The sequence below is a fragment of the Corvus kubaryi genome, unplaced genomic scaffold (assembly GCF_017639235.1).
Source record: "Corvus kubaryi isolate FWS band 111438036 unplaced genomic scaffold, C.kubaryi_AGA036_p1.0 37398, whole genome shotgun sequence".
NCBI classification, from domain to species: Eukaryota; Metazoa; Chordata; class Aves; order Passeriformes; family Corvidae; genus Corvus; species Corvus kubaryi.
The window spans coordinates 7,019,133-7,046,166 of NW_024581137.1; the positions used below are offsets into that span (position 1 = coordinate 7,019,133).

Genomic DNA, 27,034 nt, shown 5'->3' on the forward strand with positions numbered 1-27,034 from the left:
CGATCCTTGTGGGTCCCTTCCAACTCAGAATATTCTGTGATTCTACTGGTTAAGTGATTCTCTTACTTATGTTAATACTCTGCATGCTCACTTTCTTCCTCCTCTTGAGTCAGTGGATTTCTAGACTCCGTGGGCTGTGAGTCAGTGTTTTCATTCTCCCCCTGCCAAAACCACCTTTCACCCAGTTGGGACTTTAGACTGATGAGTTGTCCCTGTTTATTCCTCCTTTTGGCCCTATCTTGGGCATTCTGCCAAACATCCTTGTGGTCTGTTAATTCAGCATTCCATTGTGACTGATTTCAACAGATATATAACCCCAAATTCCTTTTTTCTATTCTTTCTCAACAGCTACAGCTACTGAAGCCTATTAAGCAAATAAACGGGGTTTACTGATATGTAGCTTATCAATTCGGAAACCCTACATCAGAGTGACCCCTGCGCGAGCTCAACTGGGGGGGAGGTGGGGGTGTCTTTCCCAGGTTCCCGGGGAGCCGCCAGCCCCTTGCTGGCCACGTGCAGCTTTCTGGGTGTTACCGGAGCGAAAGCTCCCAGCCTCAGCGCCTGCTCCAGCTGCCTCTGGCTTCAGCCCGCCCCTGCAGTGCCTTATTGGATTCCTAGCCGAGGGGGTGTTGCCGCCGCGACAGCGATAGGGCGTGCGGGCGCTGATATGCCGGAGCTGCGGAGCGTTGTGTAAGAAGAAGCTGCGGGGAGCAGAGGAGAATTAAACAGGACCACGTTTCTCCTCTGTGAGGTGAAGAGGTTAGTGGTTATTACTTAATCCCTGCTAACTGTAATTAGGATTTGAAAGCAGGGCTTTCGTTTTCCGTTCCTCGCCTCTCCAGGATTGCTGGCCACCGGCGTTTCCCCCTCGGTTGTGGAGGATTGGGGGAGTCCTGCAAGTCACGTTGTCCTAGCTGCTCCAAAGAAACCCTCCACACCAGAGGGGACGGGCCACCACTTGGGGAGGGGGGAACAGAGAGGAAGGAAAGAAAGGGGAAAGCCCTTTGTGTGAAATAATATCCAGGTTGCAGTGAAGCAGAGTACTAGTCTGTAAATGATGTGGAAGTAGCCAAGTAGCATCTTCGAGTGGCCTGGGCACTGTATGGTGAGAGGTCATGTAAAATGTTCCTAAAACTGGACTTCTTTTGAGAAGTGCTGTGAAAATCCTGTGAAAATCCATGTTTGCTGTAGTTACTTGATGCTCCCTTCTGAAACACCAGACCATTAAGTTACCTCAGTTTACCCATGTGTAAAGTGAGTGAGAATATTTTCCTTTTATAAAGGGATGTGGTGGGGCCATATTTCAGACAGCTTTTGGTGGGAGAAAGGTGATTCTTATGTTCTCAGATGTGGTACAGAATCCGTGTATAAAACACATTAACTTTATTAATAATTGCTTTACGTTCTAGTCACAGCTGTCACTTACCTCTAGCTAAAAAAAAGAAAAAAGATGCATCAAGGCTTAATCTACACACAGTGAAAAGGCAAGCTCAGCCTTTATCTAACTCCTGGCATCCTTCTGAGCTTTTGTGTTAGAGCTTGTTAAACCCCAAACAACGAGTGTTAATTAGGACAACAGTTTATTGAACTAATTTTGTGTGAAATAATGTTTATCCAATTCCTTGCATTGACTTATCAAATTAATTTTTGTGGAATAAAGGTAGTCTTTCAGCTCTTGTATCTCTGGTTACAGATGTGAACGCAGAATTACATTGTGCCAAAAATCAATAACATAGTGTTTGAACATCTTTCTGTCATTTGTGTCAATAAATGAGAAAATTAAGACAAATCTGTTTCAATAACATAAATCCAACTTGAAGTTTAATCTTAGTAATATAAAGAGCAATGGGTTAATATTTTAATAATTTTCAGCATATATAAAAAAGCCTTAGTTAAAGTCCTACTAAAAACTGTCACAAACAGTGCATGCCACTTAGATAATAATTATTACTAATTAAATTAATAATTAAATATTATTAATATAACAATAATTAATAGTAAAATATTTTAAATTTTCTTACTATTGGATCAGGAAACTACCCTTATTCTGGAGTGCTGATGATTCTGGACTCCTCCTCCTGGGTTTGCATCCACATGGTCAAGAAACTTATTTTTTGGTACAAATCTCTGTTTCTTCAGAGAGTGAACTGAGTTACTGTTTGTGAGCAGCTCAAGTTTAAGTCAATGAAGTGTCATTTGTGTTACCCTTAAAAGAATGGCAGTGCTTATTTTGTAGAGCTAAAAGGGAGACTCAACCTTTGTAGTTTTCAACTTCTTATTCTTAGTGTCCTCATTATTTTCCCAGTTGTGCTAACTGGATGTTTCAACACCCACTCCTCACCCCCCAAACCCAATGAGCCAAAAAGACCACCACACTTAGCTCTAAGGGACTTAATTTTAAATGTCAAAGGGCAGACTTGTGTTTTCTTTGTCATGAAGAGTATCTGCTGTATCCACAGATTTGAAAACTAAGCTCAGCAGATGAGAACAGGATCACTTTGCTCTGTGCAGTAAAAATTAACTGGTCTTGTCAAAACAAGTGAAGATAAATGAATAAATTAACTGATCAGTTTTCAAATTAAAACAGGAGTCACTTTCCATCTTACACTGTGGTGTCAGGACTTCAGTAAGATGCAGGACTGGAATGCACGTTGGCATTTTTGCTTTTTAGTCATGCCTCTAAAGTCACCTCAGTTTCATCCATCTTATAGAGAGAATATTGCACTCTGTGTTGTGCAGATTTGTAGGAAGCTTCAGAGGGTGTTTCCCATTACCACTGCTGTGGTCCACTGAAGCTCCGTCTGCACTGCCATCCTTGGCAAGGTAAGCAGAGTCAGGCAACAGGAGATAAAACGAAACAAAGCTGGGAAGAAATTGAGAAACTAACAGAGCTTGGATGGATGTAGTAATGGGAGAATAATGCCCTGAGGAAGGAGTTCCTGTGTTTTACACAGCAGTACAGCAACACCAACATATGCAGGACTGTGGATAACTTTCACTTCTAATTTCCAGGCAACTGTAGATCTTTTTGAAACTTGCAGGTAGTGCTCAGTGTGGTAAAAGAACTTACATTATGCTCATAGTGCACCTTATTACGTGAGGCAATAAAAAGGTTTCTTCACTGAGTGGGGAAGCAATGGGGCTTAGGAAAGAAAAACAGTCTGAAAGCCAAGGCACTCTTGTAGTTTAATCCTGTAGTAAAAAGGAAAAAAAAAACCAAACCAAAATCAACAAAAACCCACTCTGGATGTATCCACACTGTTGTAACTTAGCAGAACAAAGGTTGCTGAGGAGCTGTCTCATGCCTCTCGAGCTGGCCTTGAACCATGGCAAATGTTCTCATGCCTGTAAAGCTAAAGTGTGGGACTTATATCTTAAAACTTTATTAAATAAGTGCAACTATAATAAAAATATAAATATAAATTTGGCTTGTTTCCTCTCTAAGCAAAAAAAGCTTTGGCTTCTTGTCTAACTGAAGTGTTCCTTAGACTAATGTTTTCAACTCAGAGATCTACTGTGCTAATTAGAAAACATTGCAGAAAACACGCCTGACTGGGAAAGATAATGAAATGCATTTGCTAATCCTGTTCCTCCAGATGAGTCCAATCCACCACTTTAACAACATGAGTTGAACAATTAGCATAAAATAAGTTTCTTTTTTTTTTTTTTTTTCCATCTTCTCAGCATAGCATTATTAACCAATTAAGAGGAGCCTGTTTGGGGCAGCTAGTGTACCTGTCACAGTAACTAACCTAAATGCTAAATTAAAGGCTGCACAACACTGGCTATTAAAATTAGAAGTTCTCATGGCTCAAGTCATGTTACTGCATTTATTAGCTTTCCTTCTTCGTGACATGTGTAGGTACAAAGGCATCTTTATCATCTAGTCATTACCTCTGTTCTGTGAATGAGAGGAGAGAAAAGCTCCCAGAAAGAACATGGATTATTGAATAATCCCCAAATAACAGAGAGGAGGAAGGAGTACAGGATGTGACGGGTAAGTTGAGACCACAGTCACTTTAGTTAAAACGTCATGGATGTTTCTTTGCTATGCTAGAAGCGGTAAAGCTTTGTGACCCTTTTTGTTGCTAGGGAGAACAGCCCTTAGTCGGTATTTACTGTCTTGCAGGCTCTGACACAGATCAGCAACAGAGACTGGTTAGTCTGCTATTTGGTCATGAACACAGAGACCTTGGTGGCTTGCTCGTACTTGTCTTCAGAATAATTAGCTGATTTTTCTCAGACATAGCCCAGTTGTGTGCAGCTGGAAGTGGGATCAACATGTTGGAAGAGATCTCTCTATGCTTAGTGTTTAGTCTTGGTGACAGAAGATACAAATGCATCAAGGATTGGGGGGGCTTGTGGTTAGGTTGGGGTTTTTTTTTATTGTTGCCATTAAACGAGATTCATAAAATTTAGATGGAGATGGCAAATTAATTCTTGGTTTGTGTCTTTCTCTAAAGCTTTGATTCTTTAGTGGCAAAAATCTGTGAAGAACTCAGATACTCAGATAATTGGAATGTGGATAAAGAGGAATTCTGTACTGTTGATAATTCACTTTTAAGTGATGAGGCTATAAACCAGAGCGGTACACTTCTGGCATTGGAGGTGATCATGGGCTTTGTCTCCTTTCATTCTTGTTCAGTGTAAGACAGAGGTAGGCCTTTTTTTGGTAAGTATGATGTACTTGGACTTGCAGTCCTGGAGTGCAGTTTCTGTTAGAAGCAGTCTGGAGTTGTCTGAGATATCTTAGGTTCATCATCCAGAAGTCAGGATAACCAATCCCAGCAGTTGTTGAAAATCTTTGCCCTAGGAAATGTGTTTTTCATTTGGACTTTTGGTTTTTTGAAGTCTATTTTGCGTTTACTTACTTGCATAGTGAAGTGAAATAGCTATCCATACATTTAGCCCAATACTTACAAATTAAGATGTACTGCCTGTTCTTTTATGCCTGGCATCTTTAATGAGACCTTAAGACTGAGGGCTCTTGAATAAATATTTTCAAAATAAATAGGTCATTTGCCTGATTCTATTTACTGTTTAAAAAGAATAGTATTCTGCCATGTGTTTCCAACCCAGTTCTTCTTGGTCCTGATGACAGCCTGACCTAGTAATATTCACAGTATAGATACAATGAAGACACAGCAAAAGAACCATAAAAATAGCTGTATTATATGATAATATAAACAGGGCTTAAAGTGGCTGGTCCTTTGTTTTAGGGTGGATAAGAGCTTTCTTTCTTCTCTTGCCCTCCAAGCAGGGGATGTGGCCATGTAATCCTCTGGCTGCTCTGAGCCCAGTTTTTCTGATAAGACTTCATCAGAAAGGATACTGCTTTCAAGGACACAGCCTTAATTCCCTGCTATCTTTGAAGAAGGCCCAATTTTGCACCCAGGAGATGTATGAGGCACCTTTTTTCCCTTTTTTTTTTTTTTTTTTTTTTTTTGTGTTCATGTGCTCAGGCAGAGAGAGCACCTTTCAGAAACAACTGCTGGTCTGCTGCATGTTACCATCCCTCTCACTTGGCCGGACCTTCCCACCATCAAATGGCATGTAATATCAGGAACAAAATGTTCCTCTCTTTAAAGTACAGGAGGGAAAGTCCTCATATCCTAGATGCTCTTAAGTTGTCAACTCCCAAGGAAGCATGAAGGTGCAGATAACCCCAGAGTTCAAGTTTCTTTTGGTTAAATGACTGCTAAATGAGACGTTGACTCTTCATCTTTTGCCCATGTGATGTCAGACTGACAGGTGGCCTTTTTCATCAAGAGAATCATTATGAGCAGGAAGAACTGATGCAGTTGCCAAGTCACTCTCCATCATATTTGAAAAGTCATGGCAATCAGGTGAAGGCCCCAGTGGCTGGAAAAAGGGAAACATCACACCCGTAGCAGGGGGTTTGGACTAGATGATCTTAGAAGTTCCTTTCAACCCCAAGCATTCTGTTGTTCTAACAAAAAGAAGTGCAAAGTACATTCCTTTACTGCATGCTCATGATTATTATTTTTAATATCCAGCTCCTACATTATCTTGGTTTTGCTTATATGCCTCTCTGGAATGAACTTTCCTATTCCAGACTGCAGAACTAAAATTCATCAGGAGGAAAAGCCATCCAGGCTTACAACAAGTGTAGTCAAATGGCTTGTGATCTCTAAGTCTGACTCAAGCTGTTGTTTGGCCACAGTTACAGTCTTTGTTTGATCTTAAACAAAACTGGTGGATCTGAGTGGACTCCAAGGATGGATTATTGCAGACAGTTGTCATTTACATTTTCTGAGCTGCTGAGGCTTCACTTCTGCCTTTATGTACACAAGTCTGACCATGTGAGGGAAGAACAGAGCTTTAGCGTCTAATGTCAAAGGTGGGCATCTATAAAACAGTGACAATTTACAGATGCCTACCTGTAGTGTTTGTGATTATCGTAGTGTAAGGTGCCTTGTGTTTTCCATTTCTAATGATAAATAAATTTTGTATTTAGAACTGATTTTGTGGAGGGACCACCATCATGCCTGAGATGTGGATGGCTTAAACAATAAATATTAAACTTACACAGTCAACTTCTTTCCCAGAACCTCAAAATGCTTTCTTGAGTTTAGTTAGCAGAAGGTAAGGAGAGAAGAAGGGATTTAGACAGACATTTTTAAAAGGAGCAAGGCTGAATAAAGTAATGAACAGGGTTGCTGTTACATTTTAAAATTGCATTTATGTTACTATTGGTGGCACAGGATGGTGGTAGTTCAGTAAAGCCACTCTCTTCTTTTTAGAACTCAGTGACCTCTTTGGCTGTTTAAAGGAATGGTGCAGTTAAGGACATGAACTTGAGGTGGGGACAAAGCTCTTCTCTTACAAGAGTAACTGTTAAATCAGTTCACTAAAATACTGCAGAAAAAATGATGTGGGTAAAACCTAGTAAAATCAGGGAAAGAGAAAGAAATGTTTGCATTATGTTTCAAACAGAAGCATTCGTTCCTGGAAATCATCTACTTCCATGATCCAGTTATTTTTCTGCCTCTTTTACAAGGTATATTGCCCTCTTCCAGTGCCCCGAGTATTGTCTGCTCCTGAAACTTTGCAATAGCTGTTTTAGTTATTTCAAAATTAGGCGCTTGCACCGATCCTGCCTGTGATGGGTTATTATCCATTTGTTCAGCCACAGTTGTTATAAATAAAGGAATAGTCCACACTGATTTGGCAGAGGAAAGAAGAAGAGTGATACTGGGTTCTTTTATCCCAGTTACATGGCCATGCTGGTTCTGAGTAAGGTGTGCATTTAAAATACTCCTCTGAACAGGCAGTCAGCTTCACTAAAACCTTCCAGCTCTGCATCTTTGAAGGCAGACTGTAAGGAATAAAGAAGGCAGGGTGGTGTTTAAGTCTATTACCCAATTACAGTTATTTTTACATAGGTTTTTGGGGGGGGTCTTTGAAGTTGCCAGCAGCTTCACGGGTCCCAAGCTGACAAGATTTAACAAAGTATGTAGAAGCTATGATGCCATTAATGTCCTGGCAAAACCCATCCTGTACGCTTCTCCAGCTAGTGGCACGGTGTGGTCTCAATCATCAAGTCAGTTTATAATTTTTGATGAGTTTTGTATTCATTGCACATTCATGTGCAGGAGCTGAAATGTATGTTCATCTTTCTTTAGACAAGTTTTAAATATAAGTAGCTTTGGAGTGGCTTTAGCCAAGTAGAATCTTCTACTTTGCTTGAAGTTGCATCTACCTAATTTGATGGCAGTTTTTTGCGGTCCTTTTGGAGACTTTATGTAACAATAAATCTGGTGATGGTGAATCTGTAGAGGCAGACAGTTGTAAAGAGGAACTATTTTGTAGGTCGTTCTTTCACTTGTTTATTAACCCCTGAGCGTGAGCCTGAGTATGTCAGGTTCTACCTTGGCATGCTTGAAGGTTCAGGTCTTGGCATGCTCAGAGCTGACTGTACAGTCAAATGAAAACTAGTGGCATTTTAGCCACCTTCTTGGCGTATAAAACTACATCTCTTCTTCATCTCAGGTTGTGATGTGGATAAACCTAGGCAATGGGAGGCATGGGGTTTGCTTTTGCATTGTGTTCAGTTATACACAAATAAAGCATTGTTCCTCCTAAAACGCTTCACATGGAACCTAATGTGCAGTTACAGTACAGTGGGAAATACGCTTTTATATGTTTTCTGTAATCTTTTTTTTTTCTTTTAACTTTTTAATCGAGTTTTTGGTAAGATACCAAACACCCCCTCTAGTGGCTGATACTTTGGGAAAGGTGTTTGCTTTCTTGGGACAATTTTAACAGATGAGTAGCACTTCAGGACTACTTGACTGCTAAAGCACATTTAATTGCAGACTAACTCTTCATGAGAGAGAGGCCGGCCTACATGATTCTTGAGTGTTGGGTTGCCCATTAACATGAAAAATACTGAGTTAGGAGGGAGTAACCTCAATTATTAATCTTCATTCAAAACCTTCTGGTTTTCCCTGCTCTCAAGCAATTTATGACTTTGATAGATTTGTAAAAGGTAATGGGAATGGAGAGCAACCACTGCATTTTTCAGGCCCTACTGAGTCGTAGACTTGATAAAATGACAGAGGTGATAGGGCATAATTTTTAAGAATACAGTGTTATGCAAAACTTTATCTATTTCCTAAATTATCTCAATCTAGTTATTAAGGAAAGAACAATTTTTTATCACTGTCAATTTATTTTAGAAGGGTGAAGACTTCTTTTTTCTGGGTTAGGGGATGAGGAAGTCAGCTAAAAAAGTACACTTGTCTGACTAGCTAAATTCTGTATGTATATTGTTTTCTTTGAGAATATGAGGCAGGCCTCCAGTGTTATGAGTTGCCATCATGCTAGCAATGCAGGCAGAGGGTTTCATCAGCCAGGGTAAGCAGTATCTTTATAGTGACTGCAGTGTGTAGTAGGAGTGCTTTTTTTGTTTGGGGAATTCTCAGAATAGGCCAGCCTGTTAGAGATCTGGGAGGCAGTGACCTTAAGTGGACCGGAAGATAGGTATCATCTATTGGGTTGAGTCCATAAGGATATTAAAAGAACATACTTGTAGCTGGATATGTGTTTTGTTACTGTGCATACTAATATTCCAGTCAACAGCAAGAGCTCTTCTTTCTTAATGGGCTTGTAGGAATATTCTCATTGAGATCAATGGGATTACTTGTGATTAAAGCTCAGCAAGCATATAATTCCTTTTAGGATTTGGGTTTCAGATTAATTTAACAACAAGAGAAGGAAAAGAAGCAACTTTTTTTTTTTTTGTTATTCATTGTAGGGCATTGTTTTATATAGATATTTCAGTATAAACTTTAGTTAGTCATATTTTCTAGATGTCTGATCTGTGTGGGATTTCCTGTACTGAAGAAGAGAGGTTGTAATTATACCTACTTCTTACACTGCACTTAGTGGCAGTAGGTCTGAGAGTGCTTTACAGAAGAAAGAGGTCCCCACTGTTCTGGAACTCAGACTGATTGGGAAAGGGGGTGTGATTTGCTTGCCTTGGGTCAACCAGTGTACTTTCTGTGAGAAAGTACAACTGCAGCCTGGAAATACAGCTTTCCTGCTTCTGCCCAGCCCAGCTCTGCGTTCTTTAGGCCCTCTGAAGAAGGAAGAGTTGGTAGAAAGGACTCAGTAATTGGCAGGAAAATGCAGGTGCAGATGTAGTAATTGAGAAAATATTTCAGAATATTTTTCTGTAATTGTTCATCATCACTTTCAGTTGTGTTATAGCTAAAGGTTGGAAACCTCTTCTGGCATTAGTTTACCTGCAAAGCACTTGCCAATCTGTCAAGTGAGGTGGAGAAGCCTCTTCTCTCAGTAGGTGACACAGCAAAAACAGAATGAACAGCATAAGCTAGGGAAGGGAATGGGCTGAGATTCTTGGGCATGTCTCATGGGCTGCCCTGTCATCTACACCTCTTGTGATTAGCTCTGAGTAGTTTTCCCAGAAATGGAGGTATGGATAAGTAGTTCTCCAACTATTTTTTCCTTAACAAAACATGAAAAGCACTCATTTTTAAACAGAGTAAGAGCACAAAACAGCAATTCCTTTGTATGAAATAAGTGTTTAAGCAGAGTCTCAGATAGAGTGCTCAGACTCTTAGCTGTGCAGAGACTACTCTGGGGACTTTATTGCTCTGCAGGGAAGCTAGGGGACAGGGTTCATGGTCCACAGGGACCTCACAGAGTTCAACTTTGTGATAGCTTTAGTGTTTATGCAGATGTTAAGTCAAAAATACAGTGGAGGATGTTTCATGATTTTTTTTTTTTCCTTTTTTGAGTTAGTACCATTTTTAGCTTTGTTCAGGGTTATTTTCTCAGGCACAGATCGGTAGTGTAGCAATACTGTTGTTTGGTCACCTGGAAAATTAGGATCTGTGAATTGCTGATGGCTCCAAAACATAGCTTGTTCTCCTGAATGGACTTTACTCCAAAGTAATTGACTTGTTGGTTTTTAAAATGATCTGCTCTTTTCTTCTCTTCTTCTATCACTGTGTCAAATTCACTTTCAAAAACTGTTATATAACATTAAAGCCTGACAGAAATTTTGGGGACGTTTTGTGGCTCTCTTTGCTTTAGGCATATGCTAATTAGCCACATTCAAGCAGCCTTTTGCTTAAAAAGTAGCTGTGATGAGGCTGCAGTTACATGCAATTGTTTATTTACCCACCAGAAATTTCACAAGACTTTCTGTAATTCAGTCCAGAGCAGTTCCTGGAAACTTATTATAAATAAGGGTTTAATTTTTTTTAGGAGATATTTTTATAAAATAAAATGTGGAGCCCTTCATGTCTTTCTCTTAATTAATTAATTTTTCAGGTGCCCCTAAACAGGCTCAGTTCTTTCTTGGATATTTTCAACCTTAGCAATGTAGGTATATTGAAATGTAATGTGAGTTTCAAACAAAATGAGTCTGACTGAAGACAGGTCCCACAGATATGTAGAGAAGCTATTTTAAAAGTGTTCTAGCAACCAAATCTTAATCACAAAGAGTGACTATAGGCGAAAGAAAAGGACAAAATGGTCATTCTTACCCATGCATGTACATTGCAGAACTTCTGTTTCAATCTTCCACATGTGGAATATATCACATATTAAAACCAGATCTTCAGATTTTTTCAGTGCTTTTCATGGTTTTATATTACTTTTGTGAGATGATTTTGCTTCAAGTATGGAGCTGCAGGCTCTGGAAAGCAGCCTTGTGATGGATGTCAAGACCACTGCAGACTCTAGGGTTAGCACATTTAGCTTGCAGAACTGTGTTTAAATAAAAGTTTTCCTCTTGCTCAGGTAGTTATACTGGAGACAGCATAGCTGTTACAACTGCAGCTCTTTATTATTAACCATCTGCTGAATAGAGTAAAGGTGCTTGTTTGGCAGCTTAACACAGCATCTGACCATGTATCAATGTAACTATATCAACTTCAACTTTGGCAGTCAGCTGGAAGACCATAATGTAATTGATGAACCTGCATATAAGTTTAAAACAATGCAGGCATATCGTTTAAGTGGCATTTAAAAGCCAGGGAAAAAAGTCCCTTCTGGCTATTTCCAAAGTACAGTGGTACCAGTCAGGATGATTGTTTTCTGCTGGCAAACCTCTGTGAGAGTTGGTGCCTTGAAGTTGTAACTCACTCAACAGAGCCTGTGTGCCTGTTGGGGAGACTGTGGCCTGGGTTGTGATAGCCAGAGAGATGGGTGGGACAGATCAAGAGGTAGCGGCAAGGGTCGGTAAGTCCATAACAAACAGCTCTCCAGGAAAATGTGCACTGCTGCTTCTAGGTGGCTGCTGTTTTCCTTTGAAATGTGGAGACTGTAAATGGTCTTGGCAGGTTTTTGAGAAAATTTCTGGTTCTCATTTTGTGTTCAATTAATGTTTTCAAGAGAAGTAACAAAGAGTGTTGGCAGTTACCTTTCTGACTGTCTTGCAGAAGACTTTACTTTTCTCTCTAGGTTGCAGTAAAAATAGAGCAAAAATAATCCATCATGCTAACTGAATTTAAACAATAATTTTTTGGCATTTTTATTCAAGATCTTCAAGTTGGGAGCCTGTGCAGGGTCTCCTTCCAGGAGGTACTTCAGCATATATAGAGGTTAAAGTGCACAAGTGGTTTCCTGCAGAATAAAAGGTATTTATGCCTTTGAATAGACTGCTAAATTGGAGTATTTGTGAGTTTTTCCTTTTAAAATAACAACACTAACAAAATCCACTCTGTTCAGCTTCTCCTTTCTCTGCTCTGGGCAGATCTTTCATGCTAAGAGTAGACAATGACAGCAAGATGTGGTGGTACAGGTTGTGGCGTGTACCAGCACCCTGAGTATGGCATCCGCCAGGTCTCTGGGTATTTGAAATCAGAAAGTTAGGGCTGAGAGAAACCTCACATTTTCAATATGATGATTTTACAGTGACTGCTGCTGTCCATCTGGTATTTCCCTTTTAACTTCTGTTGAGGGAGGTTCTGCAACCCTCATCTCAGGGCTTCCCTGCAGTAACAGAGAAAACATTTTGTATGATGTCTAAACAACAAATCTATTTGAAGGGAGCTCTGGAAAACTTCCTCAGTCCGTTACCAAAAATTGGTAAAAGTAAAAGCTCCTTAACGCCAATGTACCATTAAGAAGCCGGCATTCTTTATCTGGCCGGATGCACGAGGGGTATCTCCTCCAAAAATTGTGCATGCTGAATACAGAAAAGGTCCTGTTTATATACTGTATTTTGCACACATATTTGTTTATTTTCCCAGGATAAACATACGTATGATAATAATTTCCCAGAAATAATTAACATATTTTCCCTCCTGTTTACATATGCGTTCTTTCGTCCTGGGGTCCCTTTGGTGGTCCCTGGTGGTCAGCAACCCCAAAGTGGTACCTGACTGCCCAGTGAACTGCTAAAATTTGGCACAACTGGGCAGATTGCTTTCCAGTTCTTCTTACAGGATGGATATTGTGCAGTCCTATAGGCCAGTGGTTTTTGAAGGATAAACATTGTGTTAACTCACTGTAGTGGTTTTGGTTCAAAATATTCATTACTTACTTATTTTCCTTCTGTGAGATAAGAATTAGGAGAAAAGCAAAGCAGGCACAAACCTTAAACAGTTGCAGTACAATGGAAGAGTTTTATTACTAATAGAATTAAAAGTAAAGAGAAAATAACAAAAAAAAAAAAAAATTAAAGCAAATCCCCCCCCTTCCCCCGCTTTCCAGCACTTCTCTCCTTTTACCCAGCTCACACAAGGATAACAGAACATGGGATATTAGTCAGTGTTCCAGTTCTTGAAAAGTCTCTCTCTTATGCTTAAGGAAAAAAGGGTTTTCCTTCAGTTGGACGTGGTTCCCAAACTGCCACTAACAGCAGACCCGCCCGGAAACAAACAATCTGCTGTGTGTAGAACATCTCTCCCATGAAAAATCTCACAGTTCCTTCACACTGCAAAACATGGGCCATCACATGGGGTTATTCATCTTTTTAAGGATAAGTTATTTTGGCCTGCACACAAAGGCTTTTCTTCGCCACAAGTCTCTAACAGCCTCTCACTACTTCTGTATAGCCTGGCATAGGCACTCTTCACAATCTTCACAGGCACACGAGGATACTCCATCCCCCCATGTTCTTCAAATGGATTAAAGAGACAAACAGTTTGTGGTATTACAGTTTCTTACCACGGCATGCAAGGAGGTTTTTAAGCTGCGCGCGAGAATCGCGGCACCGCCCTCTTTTCTCCCGTCGCCATTTCCAGCTCCGTCCCACGGGACTCACTTCTCTTTCTCCCTGACTCTGAAGCCGCCATGTTGAAGGGTGTTCTTGTTCAGGCTCTACGGTGGAGAAAGCCTCGCTCCCTTTGTGCTGCTGGCTGCGTGGTGTCTTCTTCAGTTCAGCACGAAGTGTGCTGGCTGCAGACAGGAGGCTCTGCCGGCTCCCATTGACTCCGCCGGCTCCGCATGGAGAGGAGAGGGACCCGCCTGTCCCCAGAAGCCGCGCTGGATGGGTTTAGCTGTGGCAGTCCATGGCTGGTTTTAGCTGTGAGCAGTCCATGGCTGGTTTGAGCTGCCTGTGGCTCTGGGACAGTCCCCCTGCAGTGACCCAGGGTCCGTGCCACAGTGTTGGGAAAGGGGGAAAGGGGCAGTGGCCCCGGCCCGGCGGGGCCTGGAGGCTCGGAGCCCCCCCCACCTTCCAGCAGGCGAGCTCCGACAAAAGGGGCAGTCCCGCCTTTCTGTGCGGTTTAAATATGTAAATTGTGAGAAGCGTAATTGGTCTTAAAGACTGTCCATCAACTCAGGGTCAACCCAATACACTCACCAGGTGCAGATGATTTTTCATCCAGCAACAAGTCCAGTCAGGTTTTTTCATTAGGGGGAAAGATCAGGCTGAATCCAACAGCCTGAAAGAGGCAAGACTTCTATAACCTCGATCAATATTTAGGCTTGAAACATGTTCCGAGCACATGCACACAGGGCACACATACACGCCATGTATATATGTATGTGCATATGTGCATGTCCAGACACACAGATCACAGACAGAGCACTCACAGAAACACAGACAGCACCAGCAGTCTCATCCTGCTTGCCTCTCTGGCTGAGCAGGGTGAAGGTCTGCTAGTGAGGGTGTATATGTATATTCACATGTACAACGTGGGTCCCTCCAGCAGCCAGGCTCAGACACTCGTGGTTCAACTGCTGAGTATGCAAAAGTGAATTAACTTTGACAACGGTATTTTCAGATTAAATATTTATCTGTGAGGCTTCTGCTACTCTTAGGATACATGTGGCACTTGAAGCAGTACACTTTAAACCACCAGGCTGGGAGTGCTTCAGGAAAGCCTCCTGCATCAGTGTTATGCTATTACCTGTGATATTAGTTAACAAAATATTTTGATTTCTGATGTGAGTCATTCATTCATATTTGTGGGAACAAGGGTTTGAAAACTGCAGGAAAAATGCATGAGGCTTACTGAAATTCTTCATATATCACGAGAGAAGGTACTTGTTCTCAATCTGTATTGTCTAGACATGCTATGAAAATTTTTCTTGAAGGGGAGGTAATTCCTAAGTTCTTTTATCTTGCTTCTGCACTCACTTGTCATGGCATTTGTGATGTTGCACAAAGCAGAGGTAAGCCTCGCTTTCCTTATGCTTACCTCAGTGAGTATTGGCAGTTTTGAGATGTAGGGTCCCACTTGTGATTGCACTGGGTGATGGATTTCTTTGGACTTACTCCATTGTTTGTTTTGCTGCTGAATATTCCTGCTTTGCTGCTAAATTTTTTGGGTATAGAGCGCTTTTTTTTTTTTTTTTAATTGCTACAGGGTGGCCTACCTCTAATGTAGGAAATACCCACTAGAAGCGCAGCAAGCTCAAGAGCAGAGGGTGGATGGTACAATGATATATTGGTGTAGAATAAATGATCCTCTTCAGCTATTTGCCTTTCTCAGCTCTTTCTCTGTGTCATGCAGGGCTCATCTCCCCCAGGAAAAGGAGCCACTTGTGCTGTCAGTGGGGAAGAGCTCCCACAGCAGTCAGTGGCAGCCACCATCCCCCTTGTCCCAGTTCAGAGGGGACCTCTGGTGAGGCTGGCAGGGGTGCCTGCAACCCGGCCAGGGTGGGTGCTGCTGGGATGTGGGAGGCATTCCTCAGTCACAGTGTGTGAGCATGAAAGATATCTCCTAATCTTCTCATCAGCCCCTTTGCTTTCATACAGCCAGTTAGGAAAGAGTGGAGAAAATGCTTTTGGGAACTGGCCGATATACTGTTATATCACTTACAGTATGACTTTTTTTTGGTATGACAGGAGCCAAAGTTCAGCTGCCTTGAAAATGCCTCTGAAAGTTTTTGTCAATGCTTTGACAGAGGTCACTGATTTTAAGAAAAAGGTGTGAAAGGCAGGCACAGCAGTTTAAAATTCGGGTTTCCTACTTCATCATTTTTGAATTTGGAAGATAATTGTAGCTGTTATGCTCTTGTAAAGGTTTGAAAGAAGAAGTAAATTTTTATATATTCATGTGGACTCTCAGATGAGAATTCTCTATTCTGCTCTTACTTGATTTGTAACAGTTCTGAAAAATACCTAATTTACTTTTCTCCCTGAGCAGCTGCAGATTTTGGTGTGTGAGCAAAATAAGGGTAATAAAAAGCCACAGCAGGAATGCAAACACAGCAATTTTTCTCTTAGCTACGTGCGTAAGCAAAGGCTCCATAGCATACATTTAGTAGCTGTCTCTTTCGGTGTATTAGCCAGTGAACACTTGACCTGGACCAAATGGCTGGTTGCTATGGCAATGGGTTGCATAGTAACAGGTTTTGTTCTTAGGTCGAAATCCTCTTGCTTCTCTTAAATGTTACTTTTGAGGAGGTCAGAAGAAATTAATCAGAAGAAACTAGGAAAGTCTTTTTCAAAGGAGAGGCAAAAACATTGATGTTCTGCTACCTGAGCATCTGCAGAGAGATGTTCTTTGTTCCCTGAAGTAGGTAGTCAGCTCCCACACTTTCTCCACTTTATTGAAGCAGAGGTCAGCAGCTCACCAGCAAAAAAAAAAAAAAAGTAATTCTTGGAAACAAGATGACTGTAGGAGGTTCAGAGGAATTTGTTTGCTCTATGACTCCAACTCCCAATCCTGCTGAAGGCAATAGGCAAATATTAACAGCTTAACACTCCACTAACCTTGAACATTTCTGAATTTAAAGTAAGCTCCTGATCAGCTCTTTTCAAGCTGGACTTGTGAGAGACTGGAAGGATTGATGTCTCGAGACGTTATGGGCTGCACGTGTGTGGAGGAAGGGGCAGGTCGGGCCTTGCTCTGGTGAGGCAGTACCCTGCCCTGTACTGTCCCACACCTAGAGCCTGTATCCCAGCCCAGCAGTAGCTGCCAACCCCTGGCACACTAGAGGCAATGCTCCACATCCACCTCTGGAGCCCTTAGCCCAGCTTCTGAGTGGGCAAATGACTGGAAGTCCTACCTGGGAGAAGGGCCCAGGAAGGCCAAGGGGTATTTAAGGCCGAACACAAGGCAATCAGATGTCTTGACCATACCTCCCCTTGGAATGTCTATCTGAACACTGCTGGAACCCAGGAGCTGGTAGCTATATGTGTCCTTTAATATATATCTTTTCTGTCTTTCTTTCTCTTTCTTCTTCTAATTCCCTCTTCTTGGATTTTTGAGTAACTTAAAATTGAACTGGCTTAGAGTTTGCAAAGTTGAATGGGCCAAGTTAATGCTTTGAGAAGTGTTTTATGTTGATTGAACATTGCACTAAACCTTTTGCCAAATTTCTCTGATTTTCTAAAGTTGCCAGTAAAGTATTTTTTGTTGTTTTGAGCTGTTGAGAATATCTTCTCGGTATTTCTCCTGTGCATCTAACTTAGAGTACATGAACAGCCTTAAGCCCTTTTAAAAGTCTCATTGATCAAGGTTGTTTGGACACTTAAAATACTAAAAATGTTCTTGCTGTGACAGTGGTCAAACGCCATAGCAGGGGCATGGGAGGTTGAAGGATTGCCAACCATGGGGGCAGTCAGAACTCAGCATGGCCCTGGTGCAACTGAGTGGTGTTTGGATTGGGTGACCTTCTGGGGCTCCTTCCAGCTGAGGTCATTCTGTAAGTCTGTCTGTTTTTCTCTTTGGCCATAAAGAAAAGCAAATATGATGGAGAGCCCAGACCAGGACTCTGCCTGTGGGTCATACTCAAAATGAGTTTTGTGGTTACGTTACCCTCCTTTTCCCCTCCTCTCCCTCAGCCCTACACACTTCTGTTCCCTGGTGAGGAGTGTCATCATGCCATACTTCAAATACTTGGTAATAAAATGTCACTGTAATTCCCCTAGAGAACTGTTTGATATATCACTCATTTCTTTTCTTACACTGAACATGTTGCTCTGTGTTTTACCTTTGTACCTTTTTGGCTTATATAAAGTGAGCGGTGTTCAGCACCGTACACAGGAGCTTATAGGAAAACAAAGTACAGACATGGCATGTGATTGGAGAGGGGATCTTTTTTCCTTTGTGCCAACAGCTGTCAACCTCTTGCGCTGCCAGAACAGTCACTTATGGCTTTGCTGCTGCGCTGTGATCGTGTCAGACAAGAGGCACAAGGAGGAGTTAAGTGGGGTTGTCCATTTACCCATCTCAATCTCAGAAAGATGTGAAGGGCTGCAGCCAAGTAGTGTAAGCAATCTAAAGAGTTTGCTCAGGTCAAGGGATTGGGAGTGGCAGGAAGAAGACTGAAACAGAAGTAGCAGAGATTGAAGGGATGCTTTCATGAGATGGAAGGAACAAAAAGTGAAGAAGATCTGATCTGACCTCATTTATTTTAGGCCATTTTCCTGTAAGTCTTCAATTAATTTACAAAGTGTTGCTAGTCCTCAGGATGCTGGAACAGTGCAGGTTTGAAAGGTTACACCAGTTGCCCAATGCTTCCGCAGATCAATAGCAAATCATAAAACCAACAGAAGAATTTATTGCCAGAGGCCCAGCAGCCCAGCCAGTGAGTGCAATACCTGTCTGACCCTCCGTGTTATGCAGTTGTGTCAGCAGTTGCATTTGGGAGATGTAAATCTTAAAGACATGCCTGCTTGTCATTTAAGAGATGCAGAACTCTGTGTATGGAAATGTCAAGCAAGCATCTTGACCAAATTATCAGATGGTTGGTTACAGCTTGACATTGTAGGACATGCTGGCAGTTACATGGGGAAAGAAAAGATGCTCTTTGCTTCCTGTCCCAAAGTATTCCAACTATGCTGCTGAGCACTGGGACTGTCTGTGTGGCACCATGCTGCAGACGCTCAGGAAGTCAGCAGGGTTTATATAAAGCTCTGCTGGGTTTGCAGAACCTTTTGGCTCCTTTCCAGCTTGGAAGCAGTGATATAAATAGAAGAATGTCTCACTTTTGAAGTCTGCTTTCTATTCACGGAAAGGAAGAACTTTGCTGGAGCTGTGATTTAATAGCTGTTAAATACAAATCTCAAGACCAGTCCTATGACAGGCTGAACTGCTTGATCCCATTTCAATGGGATATGAGTGAGCTCAGCAGCCTATAGCATCATATCTCTGTTAGCTGGTTGCTGACACCTGAATAAGGATTGGTGCTGTGAAAGCAGGGTTCAAGAGTAATCTATTCTCCCACCTTCTCTCCCAATTGCACTTGTCCCTGCTATGAGAAAAAAATGTTTTGTTTTGTTTTTCTTTTGGACAGATTAGCAAAATGTTTGGGACAGTGGTGGTTGGAGTTGGAATTGCTGGCTTAGCACGAATCCGAGACTTGATGAATCCAATGCCTTCCAGCCCTTCTGAGCACCTGAAACTCTTTGGATTTGTATCCAGGTTAGAAATTTCATCTTACCATGTTTAATATGTATATTGCAATGTTTTTTTTTCTTTTTCAAACTGAAAAGGAGAAGTTCATGTAAATATTCCTGTCATTCTGAGTGCCAGCTCAAAAGTGAGCACAGAAAGCTTTGCAAGAGGGAACAAATAGGTTACCTTAGTGAGATATCTTTCAGACATGACTTTCTAGTTTTTACTTTTAAAAATCGAGATATGTTCTTGCTGTAGGATCTGTGTGATAAAAACAAATTGTCTGACTGAAATTTGCTGTAGATTTAAGGTAGTGCAGACAATAAGTACACTAATGATCTAGTGTCTGCATGACTCTTCTAGAAATGTTAAAAAAAAAAAGTTTTACAGAGTTTTAAAAAGTTCTTTTTCAAAAACATGTTTTAATGCTCCCAATACTCCAACTTCATAATAAAATTCTAGTAGTTTTTTAAAACCAGGTATTGAACCTGTAGATATCTAAAGGAAATCCCATGATTTAGAACATGCAATAATGTTGCTTTTTATTCTTCTTATGCTTCTTAGAGAAACAAGAGTCTTTCTCACTAGTTTGGAACTGTGGAAATTTAGTGTATACCTTCCTCTGAGCATTCCTGCTGGACTGTCTGACCCATTACAGTGGAGCATAAAAGTTTGAAAGAGTTGGGTAGTACATTTATGGATCTCAGATTGTGAATTTATTTTTCCAGCTCTATTTAAATCATGCAGGGCTGTTTGAGACAGAAAGGACTGATTACGTCACCCACTTTATCTTCCTGCCAAATACCCTTTTGGTTCTCTGATGCCTCTGTCAGTGCTATAGGTAACCTTGAAGAGCACTGAAGATAGGGTTTCCACTACTTTTTTGGAGAAACAATGCTGTTGAAATGCATGATTCACCGTAATCTTCTTTGGATCCCAATCACACACAAACATCACCTGTCTTTGCTTTCAAGTCCTGCTTGTGGCCTGCCTTCCTGCCCTCTGTCACCTATCCTAACACTGTCAAGGTGCCTGCTCCAGTCAGTAGTAATGCAAAAGGCTTCTGGGGGGAGTGTGTGTTTTTCATTTTCAGCTGGAGATGTGCTCAGCTTGCTGAGCTTTCCCCTTAGCACTGACATGCTGTGTGTGTTGCAAGGTGAGCCATCATAGCCAAGCATCTGCTTTGTCTCCCTCCTGCTTGTCTGTACTTGCAGTTGTGTGTGGCCCTGCCAACTTGAGTGCCTTTGTCCACGTTGTCCAGGATGGTGGGGAGAAGTTCTCCCATAGGAGCACTGTTGTCTTTCAAGTCAGTCTTTTACAACATCTCTTTGGTAGTAATACTTATTAAAAACCAAAACACCAAAACCAAAAGGGTAAGTACTTGACAGTTCAATAGCAGGCCAGTTTCCGGACTGATACCACCGCCTACACACTGGTCCATTTTTTTGTTCTCTTCTTCATTCCACTTCTGTCTGTAAGTGCTCATGCTCTTCCTGGATAACAAACTGCCTTTGTTATACCCTGGTTGAACTCAGTGAGACAGTGGTCCATGGGAACTGTTTTTAAGTACTGCTACACGACATGTGGTTGGGAAGAATGGACTGTGACAGTTATGCTCTGGTTGTATTTATGCTAAATATGCAGGAGAAGTTTTGGCAATATTAATGAGGCTAAGCAGATTAGCCTGGAAGATGCTCTGAGAAACAAAGACATCCATGCAGCCTTCATCAGCACAGAGAACAGAAGCCATGAAGAAACCATCAGGTATTTTAAGGGGTTCCCCCCACCTTTTCCCTCTTTCCCCTGTATTTTAGAAGCACAGAGGAGCTGTGTAAAGGTGTTGCAGGAGAAGATATGAACACCGAGGAAAGACTGCCAGACTAGAGGCCTGAAGTGAGTGATAGTGAGTTCCCTAGAGCACCAATAAGCCCTGGAAGAGAGTAGGATTTAAGATGCATTAATTTCCCAAGTAATTCTATTTCCGTACCTCTAGGCCTATGTTTGATGGACAGGCAGCTTAAAACAGGATTTAAAGCCTTTCCTCACAGATTATATTGTGGAAGGGTAGTCCAGTGTCCCACTCCAGCTACTTACATGTCTGTAAGTCAGAAATTGCAGTGCTCAATGCTGTAGCATTTTAGTGATTTGATGTAGGGGAGTGAGGGCATTCTGTGGCAAAAGAAGAATTAAAACCCTCCTTCCCCGCTGTTTAAATGTGTGATGTAGCCACCACACCATCCTTACTAGGAAAGTTGCCATTTATTTCTGTTACTCCATGTTGTGCATCTCTCCATATGGAGCTGGCTGTGAGAATGAGAAGCAGCTTGCACTGTGGTGAGAGAGGATTAGGATAATATTCTTTCTAATGGCTGATCTTTTATCCCTTTCAGAATGTTTTTAGAAGCTGGGAAACATGTCCTTGTTGAGTACCCCATGGCTTTGTCTGCTAAGGCAGCCCATGAGCTCTGGGAGATGGCTGAGCAGAAAGGTAACACATTTGTTCTCAAGAGTGTAAACAGTATTACCTGTTGGGTAGCACCAAAGGCACCAAACTCAAAGGCAAGTCTCTAGCCTACTGTTAGTCATCACATGCAAGGGAGTATGACTGTCTCAGAGATGTGCCAAGGTAGGATTTAAGACTTAGGCCAATCGGGAAACAAACACACAAATGTCAATGCTAAAAGTAAGGTATATTTGCCCTCAGAAAAACTCTAGCCTCTATTTGTGACAGAATGCCGTTAAAGAGGAAAACTTCTGTCACAGTGATAGTAAAGCACTTGATGAGTGCAGCTGTTGGGCTTGTGCAATTCTATGTCCTCTCCTTCGAAATGAAACTGCAAACAGCTCTCCTAGCTTCTAGCATTTGTGATGTGCTGGCCACACACAGCTGCTCATGCTATTGTAGGCCAGCAAGGCATCCCTGCCTGAAAGACAGCTTGTCTCTAAGCAAAATCTCTTTATTTCGGGAAAGCGTGTGGTCCCATCCCAGTGGTGCAAAGGGTCAGAAGCAGGCAGTTCATTTGGGGCCAGTGGGGATGAATGGGGTTCCAAGAGGAAGAGCAGTGCTGGGCGGGAGCAGAATGCAAATCATTTGGACAAGCTGCACTTTTTATAGCACTGCTTCTTGAAAATCTCCTTTGTGACTTTTGTCCTGAAACACCGGAGGTGTAGGATTTCTCCTGTGCTGTTTCCCTGTACCAACACCAGTTACTGCCGTGTTGCTCACTAAATGGTTTCCCATTGAGCAGAATTTATGCCTCTTTTCTTGAAGCAGCAGCAGTTACTGTCAGCAGCCTACACTGACTCTCCTGGAAATCTTCCAGAAAAACACATACTGAATGAGAGACACATTCAACTTGTATTGGATAACCTCTATTTCAAAGTAGCCCAATTAATTGCAATGGAGGGAGGTACTCCTTAACATATTGTTCCAATCTGGGTCTGACCATTATGCTATTTTTTCCCCTTCCTTTTTCTTCTTACTACCCTGGGAGGAAAAATGCAGAACAAAGAAATGTGAGGGGAAAAAGGCCAAGAATTAATCTATCTGTTACTCTGCAGTCTCATCTTTCAGCCTTAGCTGGGTACTGGGTTTCCTTACAGAGTTTCTGTTAAACATAGCAGCTACTGTTCCCGTAGTCTCTGTATTTGTTGTCTCCTGAAAATCCTTAACGCAGATTGATGCTTCAGCTCAGGGCCCATGTTTGATTTCCTTCCTGACACCACTTTGTGAGCCATGCATGAGAATTTTTCTAAATGAATTCCCACTGGCGGCTAGTGAAGCCTTTACTGTTTAGACGTGACTTTGATTCACACAGAAAACTTTTATTTAATCTGTCCTGATTTTTGCCTTTTTTTTGTGTGTGTTTTTTTGTTTTGTTTTGTTTTTTAATGGCAGATAAAGTACTCCATGTGGAGCACATTGAACTTCTTACTGAAGAGTACAAGCAGCTGAAAAAAGAGGTGGCTGGGAAAGACCTAGTGAAGGGAACATTGCATTTCACAGGTCAGTAGCTCTGAAGAAATCAAAGTCTATCTGGATTTGTCTGACTGTACCACAGGGATGCCAGTGCTTCCAGGCTTCATTTTGTCCTTTTACACAAGAGTCTGTCTATAAACTGAGTAGAGACACAGGTACTGGTTCTGGATAATTCCCTTGTTGAATCCACATACACCCTCCTGTCCTCAACATGTCCTGAAAGGTCTGGTTTGTTGTATATGTACTTTGTGCAGCCCTCTCTGCCATAGCTCATCAACTGATCCATTTCGACATTCACCATGTTTGTTGACTTTCCTACTCAGTCCATCCACTCATGATCTTTCTACACCCTGATCTTTAAGCCTGCAACACTGCAGTTTCTTCATCCTTTCCTATAATGCAGAAGGCATTATTATTTTTCCTATTCCTCAAGAGTTTCTATTCCACCAGGTAGTGTCCTCGATGAAAACAAATCAGGATTCCCAGCTTTCAGTGGAATTGCCCGTCTGACTTGGCTGATTGACCTCTTTGGAGACCTCACTGTTACCTCTGCCACCAGAGAGAAGCAGAAGGATAAGAATTATTCCAGAATGACTGTTCACTTTCAGACAGCAAACAAGAAGTGAGTAATGTCTGTGGCAACACGTGAGCTAGGCTCCTCACCCTCTGCAGGACTTCTGTGTGCAGGTGTTCTGCATCCTCTTCTCCTCTTGTGGAAACAGAATGGGTGGAGGCTGGCATGAAAGTGTACATGTCTTTTAAAGATGCACTTTATAATATTGAGTTTGATCTCCCTTTTATTATGTGGTGACAATATCCTTCCTATCAAATAGGATGTTTTTAATAGCCTTACTAAAAAGTGGTATAACTATGAAGTATGCCATCAGTATTTCATACTGTCGATTGAGTACTCAACTTGGTCCAAAGACTGGTGGAAACTCTCAGGTTTGGTCATTCTGGACCATCTGTGCAGAGTTCATGTCCTTTCAAATAGGTTGAAGTTACTTAAAATGTAAGTTTAAAGCAACAAGATACAACTTGAGAATTATCTGACATGAAAAGGTAGAGAGAAATTACCCAATGGTGATGGAACTGTTTGTTCCTTTTCTTTTTTTTTGTGGTTGCAGATATGCTAGTAGACCTCTTAAAAAGCCCAAACCTAACCCAGCATTTTAGATAAACGTTTAGTTAAAGTAGTAACCTGAAGGACTAGCTGTTTGTGAGGTGAATAATCAGGGCTCATTTGAACTTTTAGCTTCACCACAGGTCTGGTTAAGCATTTCATCGGCCACTCCTATGAACCCCATTGCAGTTTATCTTGAGATTAGCATCTTGTTTTAGCAATCTTCCTCTCTCTTTAAATAAAACAGCATTTCAAATTCCTTTTGAAATGCAGTTGTGAGAGGACAGAACTCTGTATACAAGCTCTGTTTATCCTCTTAGCAATTTGCTAGTAACATAAGTAGCTGTAAAGATCTAGATAGGGTGAGATTTTGAACTAACTCCAGCAGATGGAACTAGCGGGTGGTTTAAACATTTCCCTGGCTGTCCCGTCTCCTGTGTAGTCCTTAGCTGCTATGTGTGATATTTGCTGGATACGGAACTGTTTCTGGATTACTGGTTTTTTCCTACTCTGCACCACTAACTGATATCTGCTTCTCTTGGCTACTACTATTTGTATGGATCAGTAAGTGTTTTCTCACCATGAATGTTTTAATAACTTTGTGGACAGTCAGGTTTATGCCTCTGGGATAATTTAGGGTGGGTGGAAAATTACATAGCGTTCCTGTGTTGTGTTCGGTGCTGGGGCCATATTTCCTGCTGACCTTCCCCCACTGACGTCAGCGGAGTTTCTGCAGTAGAGAATTTGGCCCACTCTCTGTCTAGTGAAATTATGGCCCATCAGTAATGGTGATGGTGTTACGGGTCTAATTTGGCCAACCTTTATTTTGCTGAAGGATGAGAAAGGGCTGTACCTTTCATGAGAGGTATCCCATCCTGTTTTTGAAAGACATGAGTACAGTAACCTTGAGAAATCAGGTTAATTCATCCTATTTTCTGCCTTGGAAAATACAGCAGGTGCAGAATGCAGGAGCCTGTGTTCTGCTTGTTAAGCAGGGATTTGTGCAAAGGGCATAGTCTGTCTCCACTGTACAGCCCACCCTGGCTGCTCGTCTGGCTCTGGGTGGATTTTGGAGGTGTGTATTAATGCCTGCACCCAGTTATTTGAGAGATGACCTCTGCCTCTGTTGTGTGTCCAAGACAGCTGAGCTGACAGCCTCTCTGTGATAAAACGTTGAGCAATCCAGGAAAAGTCAAACCTCTACTGACAGCGCGTCTGGTTTGGGACTGCAGTTCCTGTCCCAGGATTACAGAGCTTGGATTCAGTAAATGTCAGAAATCAATTTTTAGTGCAAGCTGGAAAGATAATGATTTGGTCAGCATCTCTTTTGATGTTAACTAGGAATAGGGTCCAATTGTCCAATTCCCATCCAAGCTAAGGGAGCCTCTCATTGATTTAATGATAAATTTAAAATATTGGCATTTTCAAAGTGTGAAAATGAAAAGGTTTAAAAGAAATTGAAGATATTTTCCGAACTTATTCTGACAATAAACATTTGAAATTATGTTTTTGTGGAGATTTAAGCTTACAGAGTCTGATCAAATATCTTCAAATTGAACATTCATAGAAAATGATGTAATACATGCTTTCTGCAGAAAGTTGTTGTATAAAATTTTAAGCTGAGTGGACCCAGAATTCTTTCAAGCATGAGACCAGCGTAATTCTTCTGGAGGTACAAAGTGTGTTTGCTTCATATTGGTTTATTGAGCTATCGCAGTCCAGCAAGGGTCACTCATTATTCGAGGAAAAAGGGAATCAGACAAGCAAAAAGTCTTTTCCAGTCTCTGAGTAAAATGTAGCTAAGAAAATGCTATCAGTTTAAAATCTGGAAAGACAAAATGGCTATAGAAAGTCAGGGTGTTTTCTTCACTGCAGACTGTTTGCTTTGCAAGCAGTCAGTATAAAAGTGGTTTGTTAGTGCTTGATTAAATTTTCTTTTTCTTCTTCTTTAACTACCCAACATATGTAATCCACCTTTATTCAGCTATCAAAAATGTTGGATTTGTTGCTTGTAAGTAATGCTACTAACACTTCTAAACAACTAAATGTATCTGTAGCTAGATAATAATTCAATGAAAATGGGTAAATTGTCTATGAAAAAAGCTACAGCCCTTCACAATTTTCTGACATAAAATACAAATCTGTTTCTTAAGCTACAAAATTGCTTAAATAATGTGTGGACTTGCAACATACTTATCTTTATAGCAAAAGAAGAGGCTTATTTCAGAGTAGAAGTTGTTGTTAATTAAAAATTAGTACGTTTTGCTTACCAATCAAGTAGAATCAACCTCTCTTTGGGAAAATGACTAAAAATCCAATTGCAGAAGAAGATAAATCTGTTAGTAAATCCAGCATTTTCCTGCTCACTGATCTAAATCAGTCATTCTAATCACTTTGATTAAATTCTGCCTGCTCTGCATGTTTGTGCTTTTGGTTCAGTGGCTTCCCAAGCTAGAGCAGAAGGCATACACTTGAGCCTGATCACTGGTGTGCATCTGCTCTAGATCACCCCAGGGAGGTGATTCTGCACTGACAGGGCCTGTTTTGGATCATTATCATGAGCTCCTTGCTATTACATGATGGAGATCTTTGCCTGTGCCTGCCCAGTGGTTTCTTGATGCCTGCCTACCTGAGATA

At 41.4% G+C, this 27,034-nt stretch overlaps 1 protein-coding gene across 5 annotated transcripts in view; it reads left to right on the forward strand.

Moving 5' to 3' along the window:
* Positions 1-605: 605 nt before the first annotated feature.
* Positions 606-27,034, forward strand: part of BLVRA (biliverdin reductase A) — a 31,684-nt gene continuing 5,255 nt past the window's right edge. Inside the window, exons 1-6 of one of the 5 annotated variants that reach the window (XM_042043029.1) lie at positions 606-759; positions 19,195-19,322; positions 20,940-21,059; positions 21,686-21,783; positions 23,194-23,301; positions 23,725-23,896. In XM_042043029.1, coding sequence (XP_041898963.1) covers positions 19,204-19,322; positions 20,940-21,059; positions 21,686-21,783; positions 23,194-23,301; positions 23,725-23,896 — 617 coding nt within the window. In that variant the 5' untranslated portion in view covers positions 606-759; positions 19,195-19,203. Of the gene's footprint in view, positions 760-16,705; positions 17,082-17,484; positions 17,602-19,194; positions 19,323-20,939; positions 21,060-21,685; positions 21,784-23,193; positions 23,302-23,724; positions 23,897-27,034 lie in introns of those variants that run through there. The other 4 variants (XM_042043031.1, XM_042043028.1, XM_042043032.1 and 1 more) reach the window with 4 other exon arrangements.